The sequence below is a fragment of the Molossus molossus genome, unplaced genomic scaffold (assembly GCF_014108415.1).
Source record: "Molossus molossus isolate mMolMol1 unplaced genomic scaffold, mMolMol1.p scaffold_m16_p_12, whole genome shotgun sequence".
Taxonomy (NCBI): Eukaryota; Metazoa; Chordata; class Mammalia; order Chiroptera; family Molossidae; genus Molossus; species Molossus molossus.
The window spans coordinates 34,725,802-34,746,221 of NW_023425347.1; the positions used below are offsets into that span (position 1 = coordinate 34,725,802).

Sequence of the window (20,420 nt, forward strand, 5' to 3'; positions counted from 1 at the left end):
GTTTCAATCTTCTTGAACTTGTAGAGACTTAGTTTAGGTCCTAACATGTGGTCTATCTTTGAGAATGTCGCATGTGCCCTTGAGAAGAATATAAATTCTGCAGTTCTGGGATGTAAGTCTCTGTAGATATCTATTAAATCCATTTGATCTAGTGCATCACTTGGAGTCTCTGTTTCCTTGTTAATTTTTTGTCTAGAGGATCTATCTAGTGATGTCAGCAGGGTATTGAAGTCCCCTTCTATGATTGTATTGCTGTTGATTTCTCCTTTGAAATCATCCAGAGGTCTGTTAATATATACTGGTGCTCCTATATTGGGTGTGTATATGTTTACCAAGGTTATATGCTCCTCTTGGATAGATCCTTTCAATGTTATGTAGTGGCCTTCTTTTTCACTAGTTATGGCCTTCAATTTGAAGTCTATTTTATCAGATGTGAGTATTGCTACCCCAGCTTTTTTTTTCCTTTCCAATTGCTTGAAAAAAAAATTTTCCATCCCTTCACTTTCAACCTATGTGAGTCTTTTATTGTGAGGTGGGTTTCTTATCAATTCAGCTACTCTATTTACCTTTAAGGTTATTATTGATATGTACTTATTTATTGTCATTTTGTTTATTCTGGTGATGTTTCTCTACCTATTTCTTCTGCTTATTACAGCAGTAAAAATATGGAATGCTTCACAAATTAGCGTGTCATCCTTGTACAGGGCCATGCTAATCTTCTCTGTATCGTTCCAATTTTAGTATATGTTCTGCTGAAGCGAGCACGTTGTTTGCCTTTTTAAAAGGGGGGGTTTGCGCCCAACCAGTGTGGCTCAGTGGTTGAGCGTCAACCTGCGCACCAAGAGGTCCACGAGTTCGATCCCCAGTCAGGGCACATGCCCAGGTTGTGGGCCAAATCCCCAGTGAGGGGCTTACAGGAAGCATCCAATCGATGTTCTCTTTCATCAATGTTTCTATTTCTCTCTTCCTCTCCTTTTAAAATCAATAAAGAAAAAATAATAAAGTAAAAAAAAGGAGGGGGGTTAGAGGTAGAACAAATAGTATATTCTGTGTATCTCATATCTCAATGGGGCTACCATCCAACTGTTTGTTTCCTTTCAGGAAAAAAGTTTGATGAGTTATACTCCCTTCTCTTTCTTCTTCTTCTTCTTCTTCTTCTTCTTCTTCTTCTTCTTCTTCTTCTCTCTTTCTCTCTCTTTCTCTCTCTCGCTCTCTCATTTTTAATATGTGAACTATGAACTATATTAAAAATAAGAACATATACAATAATATTCATAAATATAAAATGATCATCTATATAATCACTGCCAAGATCAAGAAATAAAACATCCTTAATACACAAAAGCCCAAATCATGCCCTCTCATACCTCACTAGAACTCACCAATGTTTTTATTTTCATGGTGCATTCTTTCATTCTTCCTTATTAAAAATGGTTATATTTTTCTATAAGGTTACTTTCTTGGTTCGTATTGACTTTTAGGGTAGTCTTACTATATTCAGTTAGGCATTTCTGTCTATGGAGAGAACACATGATTTTTTTCTGATCTCTTCCTCTATGGTTCAGTGGCCCAGCACCATTAGGCAATTGAACCTCTGATCACTGAACTCCAAGGATCCCTGGGAATATCTCTCATTCCCATTCTCTCTCTCTCTCTCTCTCTCTCTCCACCCCCCCCCCACTCCCTATATCTCCTCCGCTATCCCTTCCTTCTCCTTTCCTCCTCTCTTCTTTTTGCATCCCAATATCCCATTGGTTTCTAACAAAACACTTTGACTTTGTATTTCTTTTAGAGGAATTCTTGACCACAAATCAGGGGAGGACATTTTTCCTTGACCTGCTTGAATTAATAGATTGTTTTTTGAGGGCTTAAATGTTTGAGAACCCTAAAATATCAGTCAAGGCATTTCAACAATGTTCTTTTTATTCTACTTAAGATAACATCAGGTAATAACAAGGTGATTACCTATTGATGAGGAAGTCTCTACACTCAAAAATATGTTAAAACACCAAAGTTTAATTTTATCAGCCCACTCATATCACAGAAAAAAAACAAAACTAGAGATATTTGTACCCAGTCAATTTCTGTGAGCATGACCAGGTCACTATTCTCTCTCTTTATTGATGACTTGCTTTATGTGTTTTTTACATCCCTAAGCTGAGAGCAGTGACCTCTAATTATACCCTGCCTTTCCTCGCTAAGGTAATGGGAACTTAGAGTACTCTGTAGTAATCAGAAAGTAATCCAACACTATCACATGTAGAAGAATGTAGACCATCTCAGGCTTTATTTTCTCTTTATGGAAGATACTCTGGATGTAGAAATTGAATGGCCTGAGCCATGCTGAATCAACCTTCTTTAGGTATTCTATCACGTTCATTTCTATTATTTATTGAATTGGCATATGTTAGATGGTCAAATTCCTGGACTGTGGAACAAGATATATCATTAGTGAGTTCTTGAGCATATATCTCACATCCTCTCCCACTGTATTTAATTTCAGCCTTTGGAAAGAGGATCTAGAAAATCTCACAGGTCTTTTCTGTTTTCCCTTTCATTTTATCTCCACTTGAGGAAGTGCGTAAAGAGCTTATCATGGCCCTGGCTGGTTTGGCTCAGCGGTTAGAGTGTCGGCCTGCGGTCCAGAGAGACCCGGGTTCGGTTCCTGCTAAGGGCATGTACCTCGGTTGCAGTTTATCCCCAGCCCTGGTTGGGTTGTGAAGGTGGCAACCACTCGATGTGTCCCTTTCACATCAATGTTTCTCTCTCTCTCTCTCTCTCTCTCTCTCTCTCTCTCTCTCTCTCTCTCCCCCCTCCCACTCTATTTGAACAAAATATCAAAAAAAAAAAAAAAGAGCTCATCATGTATTAGAAGGGAAAAAAAATTGGGGAAAATACAGGGATGAAGGGGAGGGGAAAAAATCCAACAAAAGCTGATGAATCAGCCAGGTCCTGGCAGGACACAGATGACCCACTCAGGGGTACTGAAGAGCATTTAATGGGGGACTGTTTACAAAGACATAGCACAGCACAAGGAACCAATGTGGGATGAGGATGCATCCAGAAAGTGGCAATAGCAATGGCCAGGTAGACACCATAACTACTGTTGCCAGAAGAGGCAAGCAAAAAGTAAATAACAGAATGTGGCAAAGACCAGAGATATGAGATGGAACTAAATGAAAGGGCTGTGACCGAAGACAGAGGAACAGAGGCAGTGGGACACCAGGGCTCACTAGGAGAAAAGCCAGGGGAACACATGCTTGATCTGTGGTCTCCTGCTGGTTGAATTCCAACCTGAAGGACAAGGGAGCTCTTCAGTGTCAGAAAAAAACATAAAGGTCAAGCCCTGGCAGAGGTACTTAATTGATTAGAGTGTCTTCCCATACAACAAAAGGTCATGGGTTTAATACTGGATCAGGGAACATACCTAGGTTGCAGGTTTGGTCCCAATTTGAGACCTGTACAAGAGGCAGCCAATGGGTGTTTCCCTCTCACCTCGATGTTTCTCTCTCTGTGTCTCTCTCTGTCTCTTTCTGTCTCTCTCTCTCTCCTTGCCTTCCTCTCTGTAAAATCAAAAACATGTCCTCTGGTGAAGAATATATATATATATATATATATATATATATATATATATAGAGAGAGAGAGAGAGAGAGAGAGAGAGAGAGAGAGTTTATGTTAATTCTGTAATGTTCATAGCTTGAACTATTGATAGTATGAAGTGAATAGAGGACACAAAGTGTTTCTTGAGAAAGCCCTTCATGTGTATAAAGGTTAGATTGGCTGTCCTTGCTGAAATCAAAGCAACCTTCCTCCCAACCCGGCACTTGCATTCCGACAAGTTTATCCAAGGTATCCTGTGGGCAGCCTGGACCAGCTGCTGTTACTGTATATGGCTTTCCCCTCTTCCTTTGCAGGTTTCCCTCTGGGATCCATGGTGAGGTCTGAAACCAAGGGCATCTGGATGTGGTGTGTGCCGCACCCCTCTGAGTCGAACCACACTCTGGTCCTTCTGGACACTGAGGGCCTGGGCGATGTGGAAAAGGTAAAGCAGAGAATCTTCTTTGCTCTTCATACCCTACTTACATTTTAATTTGCCACATCAATTCAACTTTTATGATGTATTTTTCTAAACTACAAATTCAATTATGAATTATGAGGCTCATTTCTGTTTCACTGAATTTATTTACTTGGTAAACTCAATACTTTGATTAGGAATAGATCTTTTTATTTTTATACTGGAGCAAAAGATACAAGTCAAATACTCATTGAGCAGCTGCATTCAAGGCTTTGTGTTAAGTACTACAGATATGACAGTGAGTGAGCCTAGTTGAGGAGATAGATAATATGCAGTGTTATCAGAACAGAGCACCATGGATACAAAACTTGAGACCCTAAACCTGGTTCCTGAAAGAAGCTATAACCATGGGATCTACTAGTTAAGTTGTGTCAGGGTAGTGGAGTTGAAGGTAGGACCCATAAAAATGAGTTACAGTGAAATAAATAATCTTTATAAATTATCTCCAGAAACGCTTTAGCTACACCAGGAATATTTATTCTTTGAAGATGAATTGTGCACTAACTTCTATAAAAACATAAGTTAGACCCACCAAAGCACTATTTGGGATAATATAAGTATTTTGTATTTATAATGTTACTTGCAATTTAATATTTTCTCCTTATTTATATTAGTGTGAGTCTAAGTTGAAAGTGGCACCAATGAATTTTGGCTTCCAATACTGCAAAATAAGGGGAGGGGGATAAATTTAGAAAATCTGAATTTAAAAAGTATTCAATAATCAGCTCAATGTACAGCCAAGATAGTCTGATGGTGTCTAATAGATTGTAATTTACATAAACCTTCTTTTTTTTTTAATTACTCACCTGAGGATATTTTCCCATTGATTTCCTAGATAGAGAGGAAGGAAGGAAGGAAGGAAGGAAGGAAGGAAGGAAGGAAGGAAGGAAGGAAGGAAGGAAGGAAGGAAGGAAGGAAGGAAGGAGAGAGAGAGAGAGAAACCATCAATGTGAGAGAGACACATTGATTGGTTGCCTCCTGCATGACCCCAACCAGGGCCGGTGATTGAACCTGCAGCCCAGGTACATGCCCCTGATTAGGAATCTAACCCAAGACCCTTTGGTTTGTGGGCTGATGCTCTAACCACTGAGTCAAACAAGCCAGGGAAAACCTTCTTTTTCTCTAATCACATTTGTCAAGAAAACAAAACTTACAAATTGAACCGCTAAAGGCAAAACTAGTTGCTGTCTTTACAAATCTAGTGTATTTTAATAGAATCTAATTCTACTGCAAAGTTACTCATAACTTGCCCTGAATCTTTCCAGCCTCATCATCCACTCCCCCCAACCACACAGATAACCACAGCTTCAATCAAATTAAATAATCTTGTAATACCTTTATATGGCCATACTCTTTGACAATTCTGATTGGTTTCTGTTGGTTCTTCCACCTACATTTCTTTCTCTCCATATATATTCTGTCAGTGCTTTAAAACTTAGCTATTTTCAACCTATTGGGATTGTGTCTCAGTCACATAATCAGTTCTTGCCCTGAAATCACAGAGTACTTTTTCTGGATTTTCATTCCCCCTTTGTCTTTTATGTTATAACATTGGGTTTAACTCCTGAAAAAGTTTATCACCTTGGATTCATTTATATGCCCCCTCTAGCAAGTCATCGCTGGAGGTCAGGAACTGCCTTGTGGAACTTTACATTAAAAGAAGCAAATGCGGTATCTGGAATTTTTAGATATGCACAATGAGAAGTTGGTGAATTTAACTGAATAGGATGTGTGTCCCCAATAAACCTGTGATTGAGAAATAATTTGCAAATAATCATTGCCCAATAATTACAACATACTTCTGTGTTCTCACATTGTATTAGACATTTGACACACATTCAGTGTTGTTCACTTCCATTACCAGCTAAAGAAACTCAGGCCAAGGGGGGGGGGTCAATATCCAAAATGAGGTTTGAATTTAGCATTATCTTCAAAGTTTATGTTATTTGCTCTACTATTCAGTTACTGTGGAGCTGACATAGTGTATGAACAAGTGAATGAATGAATGAATGAATGAATGAATGAATGAATGAAGAGCAGACACCTAACTCACTACTTGCTGCCTCCAGAGGCTCCAGATGTACTTCTGGCTACATACTCTTCTCTTGCGCCCTCAAGTTAGTGGCAGGCAGTGGTGAGTGGGATGCAGATAACCACTGCCCACGCCAGGGAGGTCTCCCTCCTCCCCCTTTCTGCTGGTGGTCAGTGCTCACCAAGCTGTCCCTAGTGCCACCCAATATCTGGCAGACCAGCTGGCCCTGGACAGGGGTAGGGGCCAGCAACAACTACATCCCACAATCCAAGCCCCTCACCTTTGAGAGCACCATCAACCTGGACCCCCCTTACCAATTATACTTTTGGAACAAAAGTGCCCCTCTATGAGGACAGCTCTGTCACAGCCAGATTTCAGCACATGAGAGAGGAATTTGATAGAATTGGATAAGGAAGGCTATAGAAGAGGTTCTGATTTTACATGGGCACTGGCTACCCCAAGTGTTACTGCTACAGCTGGGCACAACTTTCTTCAAATTACCTGGTGGTGAACTTCACCCAATAGAAGATGAAGTTGAAGGACTAAAACACTTAATGACAGAGATACTGGGTCGTCAAAATGGAGTCTTGCAAGACTAGGTCATTGACAACTGCATTGGCCTGGTTGAGACCACATTTTGAGCCTCCTCAGTATCCATATGTTCCTGCACATATTATAAAACCTAAGGAGCATAAGAAGTTATTTTTGGTTCCAATTCAAGAAAACGCCTTGTTTGCAGTCCCTAAAAGTTACAAACTGGTAACACGCCATCATTTGAATTGCATGACAATGCACCAGGACACAGAACCATTATTTCCGATCTCCCTCAGCTTTTGAGAGGTTCAATTTTATGTACAACTGAATTCGTGCACAATGAAGTAAAAGAAGCTGTCTCCCTGAGCCCAGCTCTACACAGGGTAGAATAAAAATGGCAGGAATGTTCTTTTGGTTTTATCTCTTTCCTAGTCCCTAAATTGCCACCTGTTTTCTATTATTGAATAGTAAAGTTGATATGAAAACCTAGATAGTGCTATAAACAAGTGTGATCATGTTTAATTTGCCTTTGTTTTCTACTCATACATTTTTTCTTTCTTTTTTTATATTAATTTATTTATTTTTGTTACAGATGTTTCTCCTTTTCCCCCACTGATACCGCCTTCCCCCACTCTCCCCGCCCTGTCCCCAGCTTTGTTGTTTTATGTCCATTGTTCATGCATACATGCATATAAGTTCTGTGGTTTATCTCTCCCTAACCATCCCCGCTTCTGGGGATTGTCAGTTTGTACCCCACTTCCACGTCTCTGAGACTACCCTGTTCCTCAGACTGTTATGTTCATTATATTCCACAAATAAGTGACATCATGTGATATTTGTCTCTCTCTCTGCTTGGCTTGTTTCACTTAGGATAATACTTTCCAGGTCCCTCCATGTTGTCTCAAAGGATAAGACATCTTTCTTTCTTACAGCTGCATAGTACTCCATTGTGTATGTGTACCACTGCTTTTTTATCCATTTGTCTACTGATGGACATTTGGGCTGTTTCCAGATCTTACTTATTGTAAATAGTGCTGCTACAAATATGGGGGTACATATATTCTTTCTGATTGCTGTTTCAGGCTTCTTAGGGTATATTCCTAGAAGTGGGATCACTGGGTTAAATGGAAGTTCAATTTTTAACTTTTTGAGGTAACACCAAAGTGTTTTCCATAGTGGCAGCACCAGTCTGCATTCCCACCAGCAGTGTACCAGGGTCCTCTTTTCTCCACACCCTTGCCAACACTTGTTGTTTCATGATTTGTTGATGGCAGCCATTCTGACAGGTGTGAGGTGATACCTCATTGTTGTTTTAATTTGCATCTCTCTGATGATTAGTGATGTTGAGCATTTCTTCATATGTCTCTTGGCCATTTGTATGTCGTGTTTGGAGAGGTGTCTATTTAGTTCCTCTGCCCATTTTTTAATTGAGTTCTTTATGTTCCTTTTGTTGAGCTGTATGAGCACTCTATATATTTTGGAAATTAACCCCTTATCTGATGTATCATTGGCAATTATGCTTTCCCATAGAGTGGGTTGCCTTTCCATTTTGGTGGTTTTTTTCTTTTGCTATGCAGAAGCTTTTGAGTTTGATGTAGTCCCATGAGTTCGCTTTCTCCTTTGTTTCTGTTGCCTTAGGTGATGTATCAGTGAAAATTCTGCCGCGTATGATGTCTGGAATTTTGTTGCCTACAGTTTCTTCTAGGATTTTTTGGTTTCATAAGTCACATTTAAGTCTTTTATTCATTTTGAGTTTATTCTTGTGTATAGTGTAAGTTGATGGTCTAGTTTCATTTTTTTGCATGTAGCTATCCAATTTTCCCAACACCATTTATTAAAGAGGCTGTCTTGACTCCACTGTGTGCTCTTGCCCCCTTGGTCAAATATTAATTGAGCATATTGTCTTGGGTCCATTTCTGGGTCCTCTATTCTGTTCCATTGATCTATTTGCCTGTTTACTCATACTTTTTTATACAAAGTTAAAGAAAGCAGACTTCCTTTTTCTTCTGGTGGTTTGTGTGTGTGTGTTTTTAATTTTACATTAAACTCGTAAAATTCTTATAGGTGATGATCATTTTTTTCTCCCCATCCTTTGTCAGGCTGGTGACTATGAGGAGGCAATGGCTAGTTTAGTTCAGTTGAATTTATGGGACCCTTGCTTAGCCACCATTTTTGGGAGTACATTCCAACAGTGTGTGTTATAGATCTTAGGATTAGGATCTTCTATTGCTTTTAGGAATTAGATTTGCTTGAACAAGTCCAAGGTGCAACTCCTATACCAAGTTGTATACTCTGATGAGTTGTATTACAGCAGAACTCTCAGTGGAGTACTGACTGGGACCTTTCATACTGGTATAGCCAGAACGTAGTCCATAAGCAACAGACCTTAAACACATGGGAAATCATTAAAATTGGTCAGATCCCCTGATCTTACTTATGGGAAATGGTCTAAAATGAGACAAATCTAGAGTTCATTTATCTTCACATAATGGGTGTATTAATTATTTTTGCTGTTGCAAAATTATTTCTTAGTTATTCTTAGGATCATGGTAAAATGGTGGTCTATGGAGGAAGTCTCTAAAAGTGGGTGTCTTAGGTTTGAACTCTTGGATTGCAAAGTTAGTTTGTCAATTAACTTGAAATTATTTCCACAGAGATAAAAATTTTATTTTAGCAAGGTGCTAAAGCTTTTTTAAAAATAAGTTTGAATAATATGAAATCTAAAGACAGGATAAGCAATAGAGTTTGTATGCCTAATAGAAAAATAGAAAATTTTAAAAAAATTAATGTTGCTAAATTATTGTCAAATTTGGAGGAATAAAAAAAGAATCTTAGGGAAAAAGTGTTTGCTGGCTGTGTCATTACTCTGTGGTCAAAGTATATTGTGTAGCCTTATTACAAACTTTTTTACTGTTGGCTGAATGTAAAGGACATCTTGTAAAATCAGCTACTTAAAGAAAAGAGATTGGTGCACTTATGTTTTTAATAGATAGATAAAAATGAACTGTTGATTAGTGCTTACATCTATATAGTGCTGATCACTGGGCTATTCCCCTGAGTATTGGGTGATCTGAAAAGTATCATGTATGTTTCCCTGTTTAGACTTGAGAAAATCAGATCAAGAGTCCCTGCACAATTATATTTATAAACATTCAAGTCTGATGATGGTCCTGTCAACCCTTCACATGGTGAGGTATCAAGTAACGACTGTAACCGTGCCCATGCTCCACTAGATGAGCACCAGTCTCCAGGATCAGTCCTTTGAAAAACCCACTAGTTCTGTGGATAGTCCTCTTCCCTCAAGGTCTAACAGTCCTGCCCCTGTGGTTTACATTAGCGTATTTCTAATTTACTATAATTTTATTGGTGAGCTCACGGATTAGCTCAGTCCTAAAACATTGGGGAAGGCAGAGATGGAGATGGCTTAAACCAGCCCACTTCCCATGATTGCTTCTAGCATCCAAGTGCAAAGCTACAGTGACCACATTTCAGATACGTTAGCTCTTGTCATTTGGAGTGGAAAGAGGTGGGCCTTTTATTAGTGTAATTTATAAAGTACTATCTGTAGCCCTGGCCGGTTTGGCTCCGCGGTTAGAGCGTCGACCTGCGGTCCTGAGAGACCCGGGTTCGGTTCCCGCTAGGGGCACGTGCCTCGGTTGCAGTTTGTCCCCAGCCCTGGTCGGTCGTGCAGGTGGCAGCCACTCGATGTGTTCCTTTCACATCGATGTTTCTCTCTCTCTCTCTGTTCCTCTCTCTCCCTCCCACTCTACCTGAACAAAAAAATGGGAAAATGTCCTCGGGTGAGGATAAAAAAAAAAAAAAAGTACTATCTGTAAAGGAGTGCTTGAGTTGAAGAGTGATCTGATTCAAGGCCACTCATGTCCTCTGTGACTTAACCTTTGACCTAGAAAGTCTTTCTTGATCAGTACTTCTGAGTATAATAAGTACTTGAGTGAGTCACCCATGTACTGGGGCCTAGGTAAGAAAACCTTTGATTTAAGCTGGCTGGGTTACTAACCTTAGAATGTAAGAGATATGGGGGGTTTTCTTGCACAGAGATCCCTTTATTTTATTTTATTTTTTTCCTGTAAAATTCATAACACATAAACCCAACTTTCAAAACTACTTTTGAACTGGTCAGTTGCAGTTGTATCTCAAGACTCTTGTTCTGTTTTCTTGAAGGAAATGGTAGACCTAGAGAAGTTCAAAGCTCAAGTATTCTTGCAGCATTAGAAGAGGGTACAAGGGCACTCTTTACCACTAAGGTCTTTTGATAAATAACTTTTCTTTTTCTTTATTGATTTTAGAGAGAGAGGAAGGGAGAGGGAGATAAAAACATCAATAGAGAGATGTTTGGCCGCCTCCTGCACGCCCACCACTGGGGATTGGTCCCACAACCTGGGCATGTGCCTGACAGGGAATTGAACTGGCAACCTCTTGGTACATGGGTCGACACTCAACCACTGAGCCACACTAGCCGGACAATGAATAACTTTTAACACAAAACTTCAAGATCAACAGACTTCAATTTTGCATCCCAGTTCTCAACATATTAATACTGAATAGTTTTTAAATGAGCCTGTAACTGACATATTTCTGACTGCCTTCGACGTTCTAGGTTTGCTTATAAATGAGAACCCTCTTTTGTATTGTATAACTGTAATATTTGCCATGTTATTTCCCCAGAGTAATCCAGGCTGTGCATATTCTATATAAAACTGCTGAATGGCACTGAAAAATACTCAGTAGGCTGGGGGGGGGAGGGGTTACTTAATGTTTAAAATCATATTTAATATTGACATCCCTTGGAAGAAAAGTGAAACTTGTTTTTCTTCCTCAGTGATGAAGATTTTGATTTTTATAAAAGTAGATAATACTTTAAATGGTGTTATGGCCCTGGACGGTTTGGCTCAGCGGTTAGAGTTGGCCTGCGGTCCAGAGAGACCTGGGTTCAGTTCCTGCTAAGGACATGTACCTCGGTTGCACTTTGTCCCCAGCCCTAGTTGGTTCATGCGGGTGGCAGCCACTAGATGTGTCCCTTTCCCGGAGCTGTTTCTCTCTCTCTCTCTCTCTCTCTCTCTCTCTCTCTCTCTCTCTCTCCCTCTCTCTCCCTCCCACTCTATCTGAACAAAAATGGGAGAAAAAAATGTCCTCAGGTAAGGATAAAAAAAAAATGGCGTTATGGCCCAGCCAGCGTGGTTCAGTGGTTGAGCATCAACCCATGCACCAAGAGGTCACCAGTTTGATTCCTGGTTAGGGCACATGCTCAGGTTGGGGGCCAAATCCCCAGTGGGGGCATTCAGCAGGTGGCCAATCAATGTTCTCTCTCATCCATGTTTCCATCTTTCTCTTCCTCTCCCTTCTTTTCCTTCTAAAAAATCAATAAAGAAAATAAAATTTTTAAATAATAATAAAAATAAAATAAAATTACATTACGATAATTCTGTATATGAACTTGTACTTTAAACAACAGATCTGGATTTTTATCTTCGTCCTACCTTGTAACTAGCATTGTGTGGTTCAGTTATTACTCTAGATACTCAAGGCTTCTATTAATAATATTTCATGTGGATAAAATAACCAAATTAGCCAGTCCATTTTTCTTCCATGCTTAATTAGAAGTGAAAGGTAGAGGCCCTGCAGAGTCATCGGGCCTGCAAACAGTTTAAAATGCCCTTTCTTAAATGATGTGATTCTTATGCCCTCAGGTTTTTAATGAATTTATATTTTTTTTAGGTAGCTGCTCAGTCACTTGAGGGGAAATGCTTGAAGTAGCTTCTCCCCTTTGGAGTTCCTCAAATTTAATATGTTTACATAGAGTTTGGGACACTAAGACTGTTTCAGAGGGTGTGCAATTTGTACATCGCGGGGCCAGAGAAGGTCTAGTAGTTTCTGACTGTCACACAAGTCAGCTTCTGTAGCCTAAGGTTTCCCATAATTGTTCCACTTGTTTGATATCACTTATTAAACGGAACTCACGTCAGTTTTTTGTTGTTGTTGTTGTTTATGTGATGACAAACATAATACTGTAATTTGACTGGCGTCATAAAACACACTTTAATATTAGCTCATATAATATTTATCAAGCTTGTTTTTCTGGAGAAAAATAAATAGATTAAAACCTAAGTAAGTCTAGATTAAGTCAATTTAGGTGTAATTTGTATTGTCGTGATGGATTGTATGAGAGATGAAATGGGGAAATATATCTGTTACGGGAAAGATCTGTGCATTTATAAACTTAAACTTTTGGTTACTGTATTCACATCTTAGAATACAGGCATCATTTATCATTTGGCTTTGAGACTTTTTCCGCTATTAACTTTGTAGTAAATGTATAAAAAAAAACCTGTTTGATTAAAGTGGTACTGTTTTTAAATTTTATTTTATTGTCATTTAAAAAGAAAAATGTTTGAACAAACTAAACCAATAGATATCTAAGTCCGCTGCTGTAATGTGCTTCCTAGAGCGACCCTGAGAATGACTCGTGGATCTTTGCCCTGGCCGTGCTCCTGAGCAGCATGTTGGTCTACAACAGCATGGGCACCATCAACCACCAGGCCCTGGAGCAGCTGCAGTATCCTTCCAGGAGCTGAACCACCAGGTGTCATGGGGTCTATGGGAATGTAACTGAGACTATGTTATTATTGTTTGTTATTTCAATAATCATGGTTGAGGAGAAAGGGACACAGGGTGAATGGGAATGTTCATAAAACTTGTTTGTGGGTGAGATCTGGAAATTTTGGCATGGAGCACTTCTCATTCCTTAGCTAAGATCCCAGCTACGTGACTGAACTAACAAAGCTGATCAGGACAAAATCCTCCCCCAGCTCTGATGAGGAAGATGACTCAGCTGAGTTTGTGAGTTTCTTCCCAGACTTTGTTTGGGCTGTACGAGATTTCATGCTGGAGCTGAAGTTAGATGAACGCACCATCACTGAAGATGAGTACCTGGAGAATGCCTTGAAGTTGATTCCAGGTATCAGAGCACAGTCTGGGTGGTAGAAAGGGGTCAATATGGTCATCTGAGCCCTGTCATTGAGCACTTAAGGTCTATCTTTATTTTTTATCGTACTGAGGCCCACGCTAATGGCGATATATGTATGACAGATGGGTGTGGTTTCAGCTGTTATAATTACTGAAAAAATTCAAGTGACCAGAATTAAAGCTGGCTGAGAAAATGTAGAATTCAATATCAAACAAAATGACTTTAGAAAAATTGACACCATGATAAAAAAAAAATTAGAGGATTACTACCAATGCTAAAACTTCTTAAGGCTCAAATATTTATGTTAATGATTAAGTTCAGAGCTCGTTTATTTCTGTTTAGAGAAAAATGCCCATTAGTGTGGAAGATGGTAAACACAGAATCACACACATATCAAATGACTTCAGTTTTTAAATAAATTTCACGTAGTCTGTTTTAATAGCCTGCATAGTTACATTCCTCATATAAAGGATGTTTATACAGTTTCCCGCCCCCCCAAAAAATTATTGACCTGTCTTTCTAAGATTGTCAAATCACTTATTTGTTTTTTTATAACATCACTCTCTTCATTCTGTAGCCTTATACAATGTTTTGTCATGTTGATATAATAAATTCATTATACAGAATACATTTAGCAGAGAAAATAATAGGTGGTACCTAGAAGCATATTCACTTCTGCTTATTTAATCATTTATTTATTCACAAGAGAATCATTTCTTGAACAGCTAATATATGCCCGGAATCCCTCTGTATGACATTGTCACCGTCGATATAATCTGATATAGAGAACCAGCGAGGTTCTCAAGTAGCATTAGGTTAACCTTACTTTTTGATGGTGTCTGCTAAATACATCTCTGAACATACTTATATTGTTTGTATTTTTTTAACTCTGATTTTTAGAAGTTTGTGTTTTGTTGTTGTTTTTTTCTGTTCCGAGTTTTGTCTGTCCTTCACATGAAATTTTTTTCTAGAAGTATTATAAATTCTATGTTTCTACCATATAATCATTTACTTTAAAGCCCACATTTTATTTCTGACAATTTTGGAGATTAATCCACCGTTCAGAAAACAACTGATAAATAGTCAAGCCACTGGATACCGTGGAAGGGCTAAGGAAGAAATCCTAAGTTTCTTCACTTGGGACAGATGTCTCTCCTTCTTCTCCAGAAGTACTTTCTTTACTCCTGTTCTGGAATAAAATAAATAAATAAAGTGTCTACGTTTTGGGTAGATTAGCATTATGTTAATATGATTAAATAAAGGGAGATTTATAGGAACCAGTGATACAGTGATCCGAAGATTCCTGGAAATGAAAATCTTCAACCTCCTTGCCCAAAGGCTGTCTCATCAGCGATTGTTCTTTTTCTTTTCTACAGGCGAGGATCCGCAAATCCAGAAATCCAACATGCCTAGAGAGTATATCAGGAAGTTCTTTCCAAGGCGAAAGTGCTTTGTCTTTGACCAGCCTACAAATGACAAAAAACTATTGCTCCATATGCAGGAGGTGTCAGAAAACCAACTAGAAGGGCATTTCCAGGAGCAATCTAAAAATTTCTGTCAATATATCCTCACACATGCAAGCACCAAGAACCTAAGAGAAAAAATCATTACTGGAAACGGTGAGCCTTCTCTGCTATACAACATGTTACTCTGCATTCAATGTGTGTGATTTCACTCTGGTTTTGTTTCCTCCTCTACGTGATATGGAGAAGCAGAGGTTCACACGACACATAGACATGCATGGTTTTTCACTCAAGTTTCCCTACACGAAGGGTTATTTAAGCCTACTGTATCTCAGGAAACTCATACACGAATGACATAAGCACAGCTGCCCTTAAGGATAGGAATCTGCAGGATGATAAGTCCAATGAGTGTTTCATGGTGAGGACACACAAGATACTTTGTAAATTTACACCAGTTAGAAAATCGATAGCAAAATGTGAGCCTCTGAAAGCCCATTCAAGTTTGAGCAGCAAATGTAACTATAGTTTTATGTACAGGGCAGGATTCACAGATATGCCACCCTTTGCTGAGATAAGCCCTTGCTTAGTTTAATGGTTGTGCCACTGTCCTGAAATTCTTGATTTTTTAAAAAGTAGCCCGCATTCATTTTGGAATAGTGCTCACAAACGGGCTACTTAACTTACCTATTAAGTAAACTCATTTTAAAATTTCAATGGGAATATTATTCTAGGAAATTCTCGAACATATTGGTTGAAATTATTATTTTAACATTATAATGTGAGGAATCCATAAATCAAAAAGAGTGACTAGAATACACAGTAATGTTATGATTAGAGAGTGGACACAGAAAAGGAAAAGGAAGCGGAGACAATGACGAGCACAAGGAGGAACATGGGGAGAAGAAAAAAAAAAACCAGAAAACGTCATTGCAGTAAAAATGTTGTGATTTCTAGAATGCTGAGCTCTAAAGCTTGTAAAAACAAGAAGCAAGAAATTTCTGTTACTTTCCCAAATATCACGTGTCATTCAGGGCTCGGGACCCTGGCAAAGGCCTATGTGGATGCCATCAACAGTGGAGCAGTGCCTTGTTTGGAGAACGCGGTGACAGCTCTGGCTGAGCTTGAGAACTCAGCAGCCGTGCAGAAGGCGGCCGATCACTACACTGAGCAGATGGCCCAGCGAGTGAGCTTCCCCACAGACTCGCTCCAGGAGCTGCTGGACCTGCACGCAGCCTGCGAGAGGGAAGCCATTGCCATCTTCATGGAGCGCTCCTTCAAGGATGACAAGCGGGGGTTTCAGAAGAAGCTTGTGGTAACCTGTCTTAGTATACATCCTTCCTGAAAACTCCTTCTGAGATGATGCCTAGATTCCCTTTTTGTGACTCGGAGTTCATGTGTTTCTCATTGTAGAATGAGCCTGGATTCTTCTGAGTAGTAGGCTACCATTCATGCTTTTTCTAAAAGATTAATTTTTTTTATTTTCTACTATTGCAAAACAAATTACCATGTGCATAGCAGCTTAAAACAATACATTCATTAGCTCACAGTTCTTCAGGTCAGATTCCAGCTCAAGGTTCAAATGGGCTTATATTATCAGGTGGAGGTTTGGGGAATTCCCCTCTACCTTCAAGTCAGCAATCGTGAATCTTATCCTTGTATTGTTTTTAATCTCTCTGACTACCTTCTCTGCCACCAACAAGAGAAAGCTGCTTTTAAAGGACTCCTGTAGTTAGGTAATGCCCACCTGGAAATTTCCATCTTAAACTCAACCTGGGCTTTATAACATAATCTAATCATAGGATTAATATTAAGCATATTCACAGGCCCAAGGACTATGTAGAGAGTGCACACCAGGGGAGAGAACACTTAGAAGACATCATAATTCTACTTACAATAGGCACTGTCACTAAAAATTTGTCTTTGGGTTACAAAAACGTCTCCTTTCATACAGAAAAAAACCAACTTCATTAAAATGTAGAAGTATGACAAATAAATTTTGTTTCTACATTTTTGCTCAATCAAATCCTCATTGAAAAAATTCATGACTGGTTTTAAAACTCTGTTCAGAGATCACTTAACTCATTAGTGGGTAGTTGATTTGCTATGAATATATTTTTATCCATAGCAACCCAAGTTTGCAGAGAAAAGTCATATTCAACATTCCATTACTCATTGTCAATCAATCATACTACTGATAAAGGAACCATGCATAATACTGGATCGCATATTTGAAAGTTGTTAGAGAGTAAATCTGACACTTCTCATGTAGAGAAAAATAAATGTTCGTAACTATGTAAGGTAAGGGATGTTAACTAGACTTATTGTGGTGATTATTTCACAATATATACAAATAACAATTCATTAAGTTGTACACCTGAAGCTATTATAATGTTATAGTCAATTATATATCAGTTGGAAAGGAAAAAAGACACCATGAAGTTCATATCTACCAATCCCGTCATTTCACATTGCCAGCCCACCCTGATGCCTTTGAACTGCTTTTTTTTTTTAATCCTCACCCAAGGATATTTTTCTATTTATCTTCAGGTAGAGAGAGAGGGAGAGAAAGAGAGAGAGAGATAGGAACATCAACGTGAGAGGGACACATCAACTGGTTGCTTCCCACATGACCCCGACCAGGGACGAACCACTACCTAGGTACATGCCCTTGGCTGGAATTGAACCCAGGACTCATTGGTTCACAGGCCAAAGCTCTATCGCTAAGCCAAACCAGCCAGAGCCAGACTGCTTCTTTTATTTTTATTTTTAATTTTTTACAATTACAGTTGATGTACAATGTTATATTAGTTTTAGGCATACAACATAGTGATTAGACATTTATATAACTTACAAAGTTATCACCCAATAAGTCTAGTACCCATCTTACACTAGACGAAAGTTTTACAGTATTATTGACTATATTCCCTATGCTGTATTTTACATTTCCTTGACTATTTTTATAACTGGTAGTTTGTACTTCTTAATCCCCTCCCCTTTTTCATCCTTCCCCCCAAAAGTGCCTCCCATTTTGCAACCATTTGTTCTCTGTGTCTATGAGTTTGTGACCATTTTGTTTTTACACTCGCTTTGTTTTTTAGATTCCACATATAAGTGAAATCATGTGGCATTTGTCTTTCTCTGTCTGACTTATTTCATTGTTTATCTTTTCGAAAAACCAGCTCTTTGCTTTATTGATTTTTTGAATATATATTTTTGGTCTTTATGTCATTTATTTCTGCTCTGATCATTACTATTGCTTTCCTTCAAGTTGCTCTGGGGTTTTCTTTTTGTTTGCTTTCTAGTTCTTAAAGTTGTGAGGCTAAATAGTCAATTAGAAATTTTTTGTTTCTTGAGATAGGCCTGTAATGCTATAAACTTCTCTCTCAGACTGCTTTTGCTGCATCCCTTAAATTTTGTGTTGTTGTGTGTTCATTTTCATTGGTTTTCAGGAATTTTTTAATGTCTTTCTTGATCTCCTCAGTAATCCATTCATTCTTTAATAACATGCTATTTAGCCTCCATGTGTTCAAATGTCTCTGCATGTTCTTGTTGCAATTGATTTCTAATTTCCTGCCATTGGGATCTGAGAAGATGCTTGATATGATTTGAATCTTCTCGAACTTGTAGAGACTTAGTTTGTGTCCTAACATGTGGTCTGTCTTTGAGAATGTCCCATGTGCACTGTAGAAGAATATGAATTTTATAGTTTTGGGGTGTAATTCTCTGTAGATATCTATTAAATCCATTTGGTCTAGTGCTTCATTTAGAGTCTTTGTTTCCTTGTTAATTTTTTGTCTAGAGGATCTATCCAGTGATGTCAGCGGGGTGTTGAAGTCCCCTGCTATGATTATATTGCTATCGATTTCTCCTTTGAAGTCCTTCAGAAGATTTTTAATATATTTTGGTGCTCCTATATTGGGTGCATATATGTTTACCAAGGTTATATCTTACTGTTGGATACAGCCTTTCAATATTATGTCGTGGCCTTCTTTGTCTCTAGTTATGCCCTTTATTTCGAAATCTATTTCATCAGATATGAGTATTGCTACCCAGTTTTTTTGTTTGTTTGCTTGCTTGTTTGGAATATTTTATTCTATCCCTTCACTTTTAACCTATGTGAGTCTTTTGTTGTGAGGTGGGTCTCTTGTAACCAACATATATGGGAGTCATGCTTTCTTATCCAGTCAGCTACTTTGTGTCTTTTTATCGGATCATTCAAACCATTCACATTTAACGTGATCATTGATATGTACTTATTTATTGCCATTTTTGTTTAGTGTGGTTCTGTTTTTCTTCCTATTTCTTCTACTAATTACAGAAGTTTTTTCAACATTTCTTGCAGTGCTGGTTTGGTACTAATGTATTCCCTTAGCCTTTTTTTTTTTTTTTTTTTTTTTTTTGGTCTGGCAAGCTCTTTATTTGACCTTCTATTTTGAATGATAGCCTTGCTGGATAGAGTAGTCTTGGATTCAGATCCTTGTTTATCATTACCTTGATTACTTCATGCCATTTCCTTCTGGCCTGTAGTGTTTCTGTTGAGAAGTCAGCTGAGAGCCTTATGGTGGTGCCTTTGTAGGTAATCTGTTGCTTCTCTCTTGCTGCTTTTAGGATTCTCTCTTTGTGTTTAATTTTCGGCATTTTAATTATTATGTGTCTTGGTGTGGGCCTGTCTGGGTTCTTCTTACTTGGGGCTCTCTGTACTTCTTGAACTTGAATGCCTTCTTTCTTTACCAAGTTAGGAAAGTTTTTTGTCACCATTTCTTCATATATATTCTCTAATCCTTGCTCATTTTCTTCTTCTTCGGGGACTCCTATGATGCAAATATTATTACATTTCCAGTTGTCCCACAGATCTCTTAAGCTGTCTTTCTGCTTTTTAATTGTTTTTTCCTTTTGTTTTTCTGACTGGTTGATTTTTTCTACCCTGTCTTCTAATTCACTGATCCGGTCCTCAGCTTCCTCTAGTCTGCTGTTTAGTCCTTCCAATGTGTTCTTTATTTCTGCTGTGTCATTCTTCATTTACACTTGGTTGGTTTTCAATATTTCTATATATTTACTCATGGTGTTGAGGTCCTTACTCATGCTGTTGAGCTTCCTCAAGATCATGGCTCTGAACTCTACGTTTGATAACTTGCCTAACTACATTTCATTGATCTCATCTTCAGCAGAGGTCTCTTGTTTTTTCATTTGAGATTCGTTGCTTTGTTTCACCATTTTGGCTATCTCAGTGGGTTTTGGAGCCTGCTAAAATGTCCCTGTGGGTGTTGGTGTTCTGCTGTTTATGGCTCCCTCTAATGGGTTTGGATGAGTATGAAGAACCCTCATTAAAC

The 20,420-nt window shown here is 38.6% G+C and overlaps 2 protein-coding genes, 1 non-coding gene and 1 pseudogene across 5 annotated transcripts in view; 3 read left to right on the forward strand and 1 right to left on the reverse strand.

Moving 5' to 3' along the window:
• LOC118627269 (guanylate-binding protein 1-like) overlaps positions 1-20,420 on the forward strand; it is a 105,942-nt gene that overhangs the window by 52,183 nt on the left and 33,339 nt on the right. The window lies entirely within an intron of this gene.
• The window catches only part of LOC118627270 (guanylate-binding protein 7-like), a 40,236-nt gene that overhangs the window by 12,234 nt on the left and 7,582 nt on the right, over positions 1-20,420 (forward strand). For 2 of the 3 annotated variants that reach the window (XM_036257572.1, XM_036257573.1), the window contains 5 exons: positions 3,916-4,043; positions 13,107-13,216; positions 13,422-13,618; positions 15,004-15,246; positions 16,122-16,402. In XM_036257572.1, the coding sequence (XP_036113465.1) occupies positions 3,916-4,043; positions 13,107-13,216; positions 13,422-13,618; positions 15,004-15,246; positions 16,122-16,402 (959 nt within the window). The remainder of the gene's footprint in view (positions 1-3,915; positions 4,044-13,106; positions 13,217-13,421; positions 13,619-15,003; positions 15,247-16,121; positions 16,403-20,420) is intronic. The other variant, XM_036257574.1, reaches the window with a different exon arrangement.
• LOC118627305 lies at positions 660-765 on the reverse strand. Its single transcript, XR_004959069.1, has one exon. It is a non-coding gene; the product is annotated as a U6 spliceosomal RNA (small nuclear RNA).
• On the forward strand, positions 6,016-7,063 carry LOC118627271 (annotated as a pseudogene).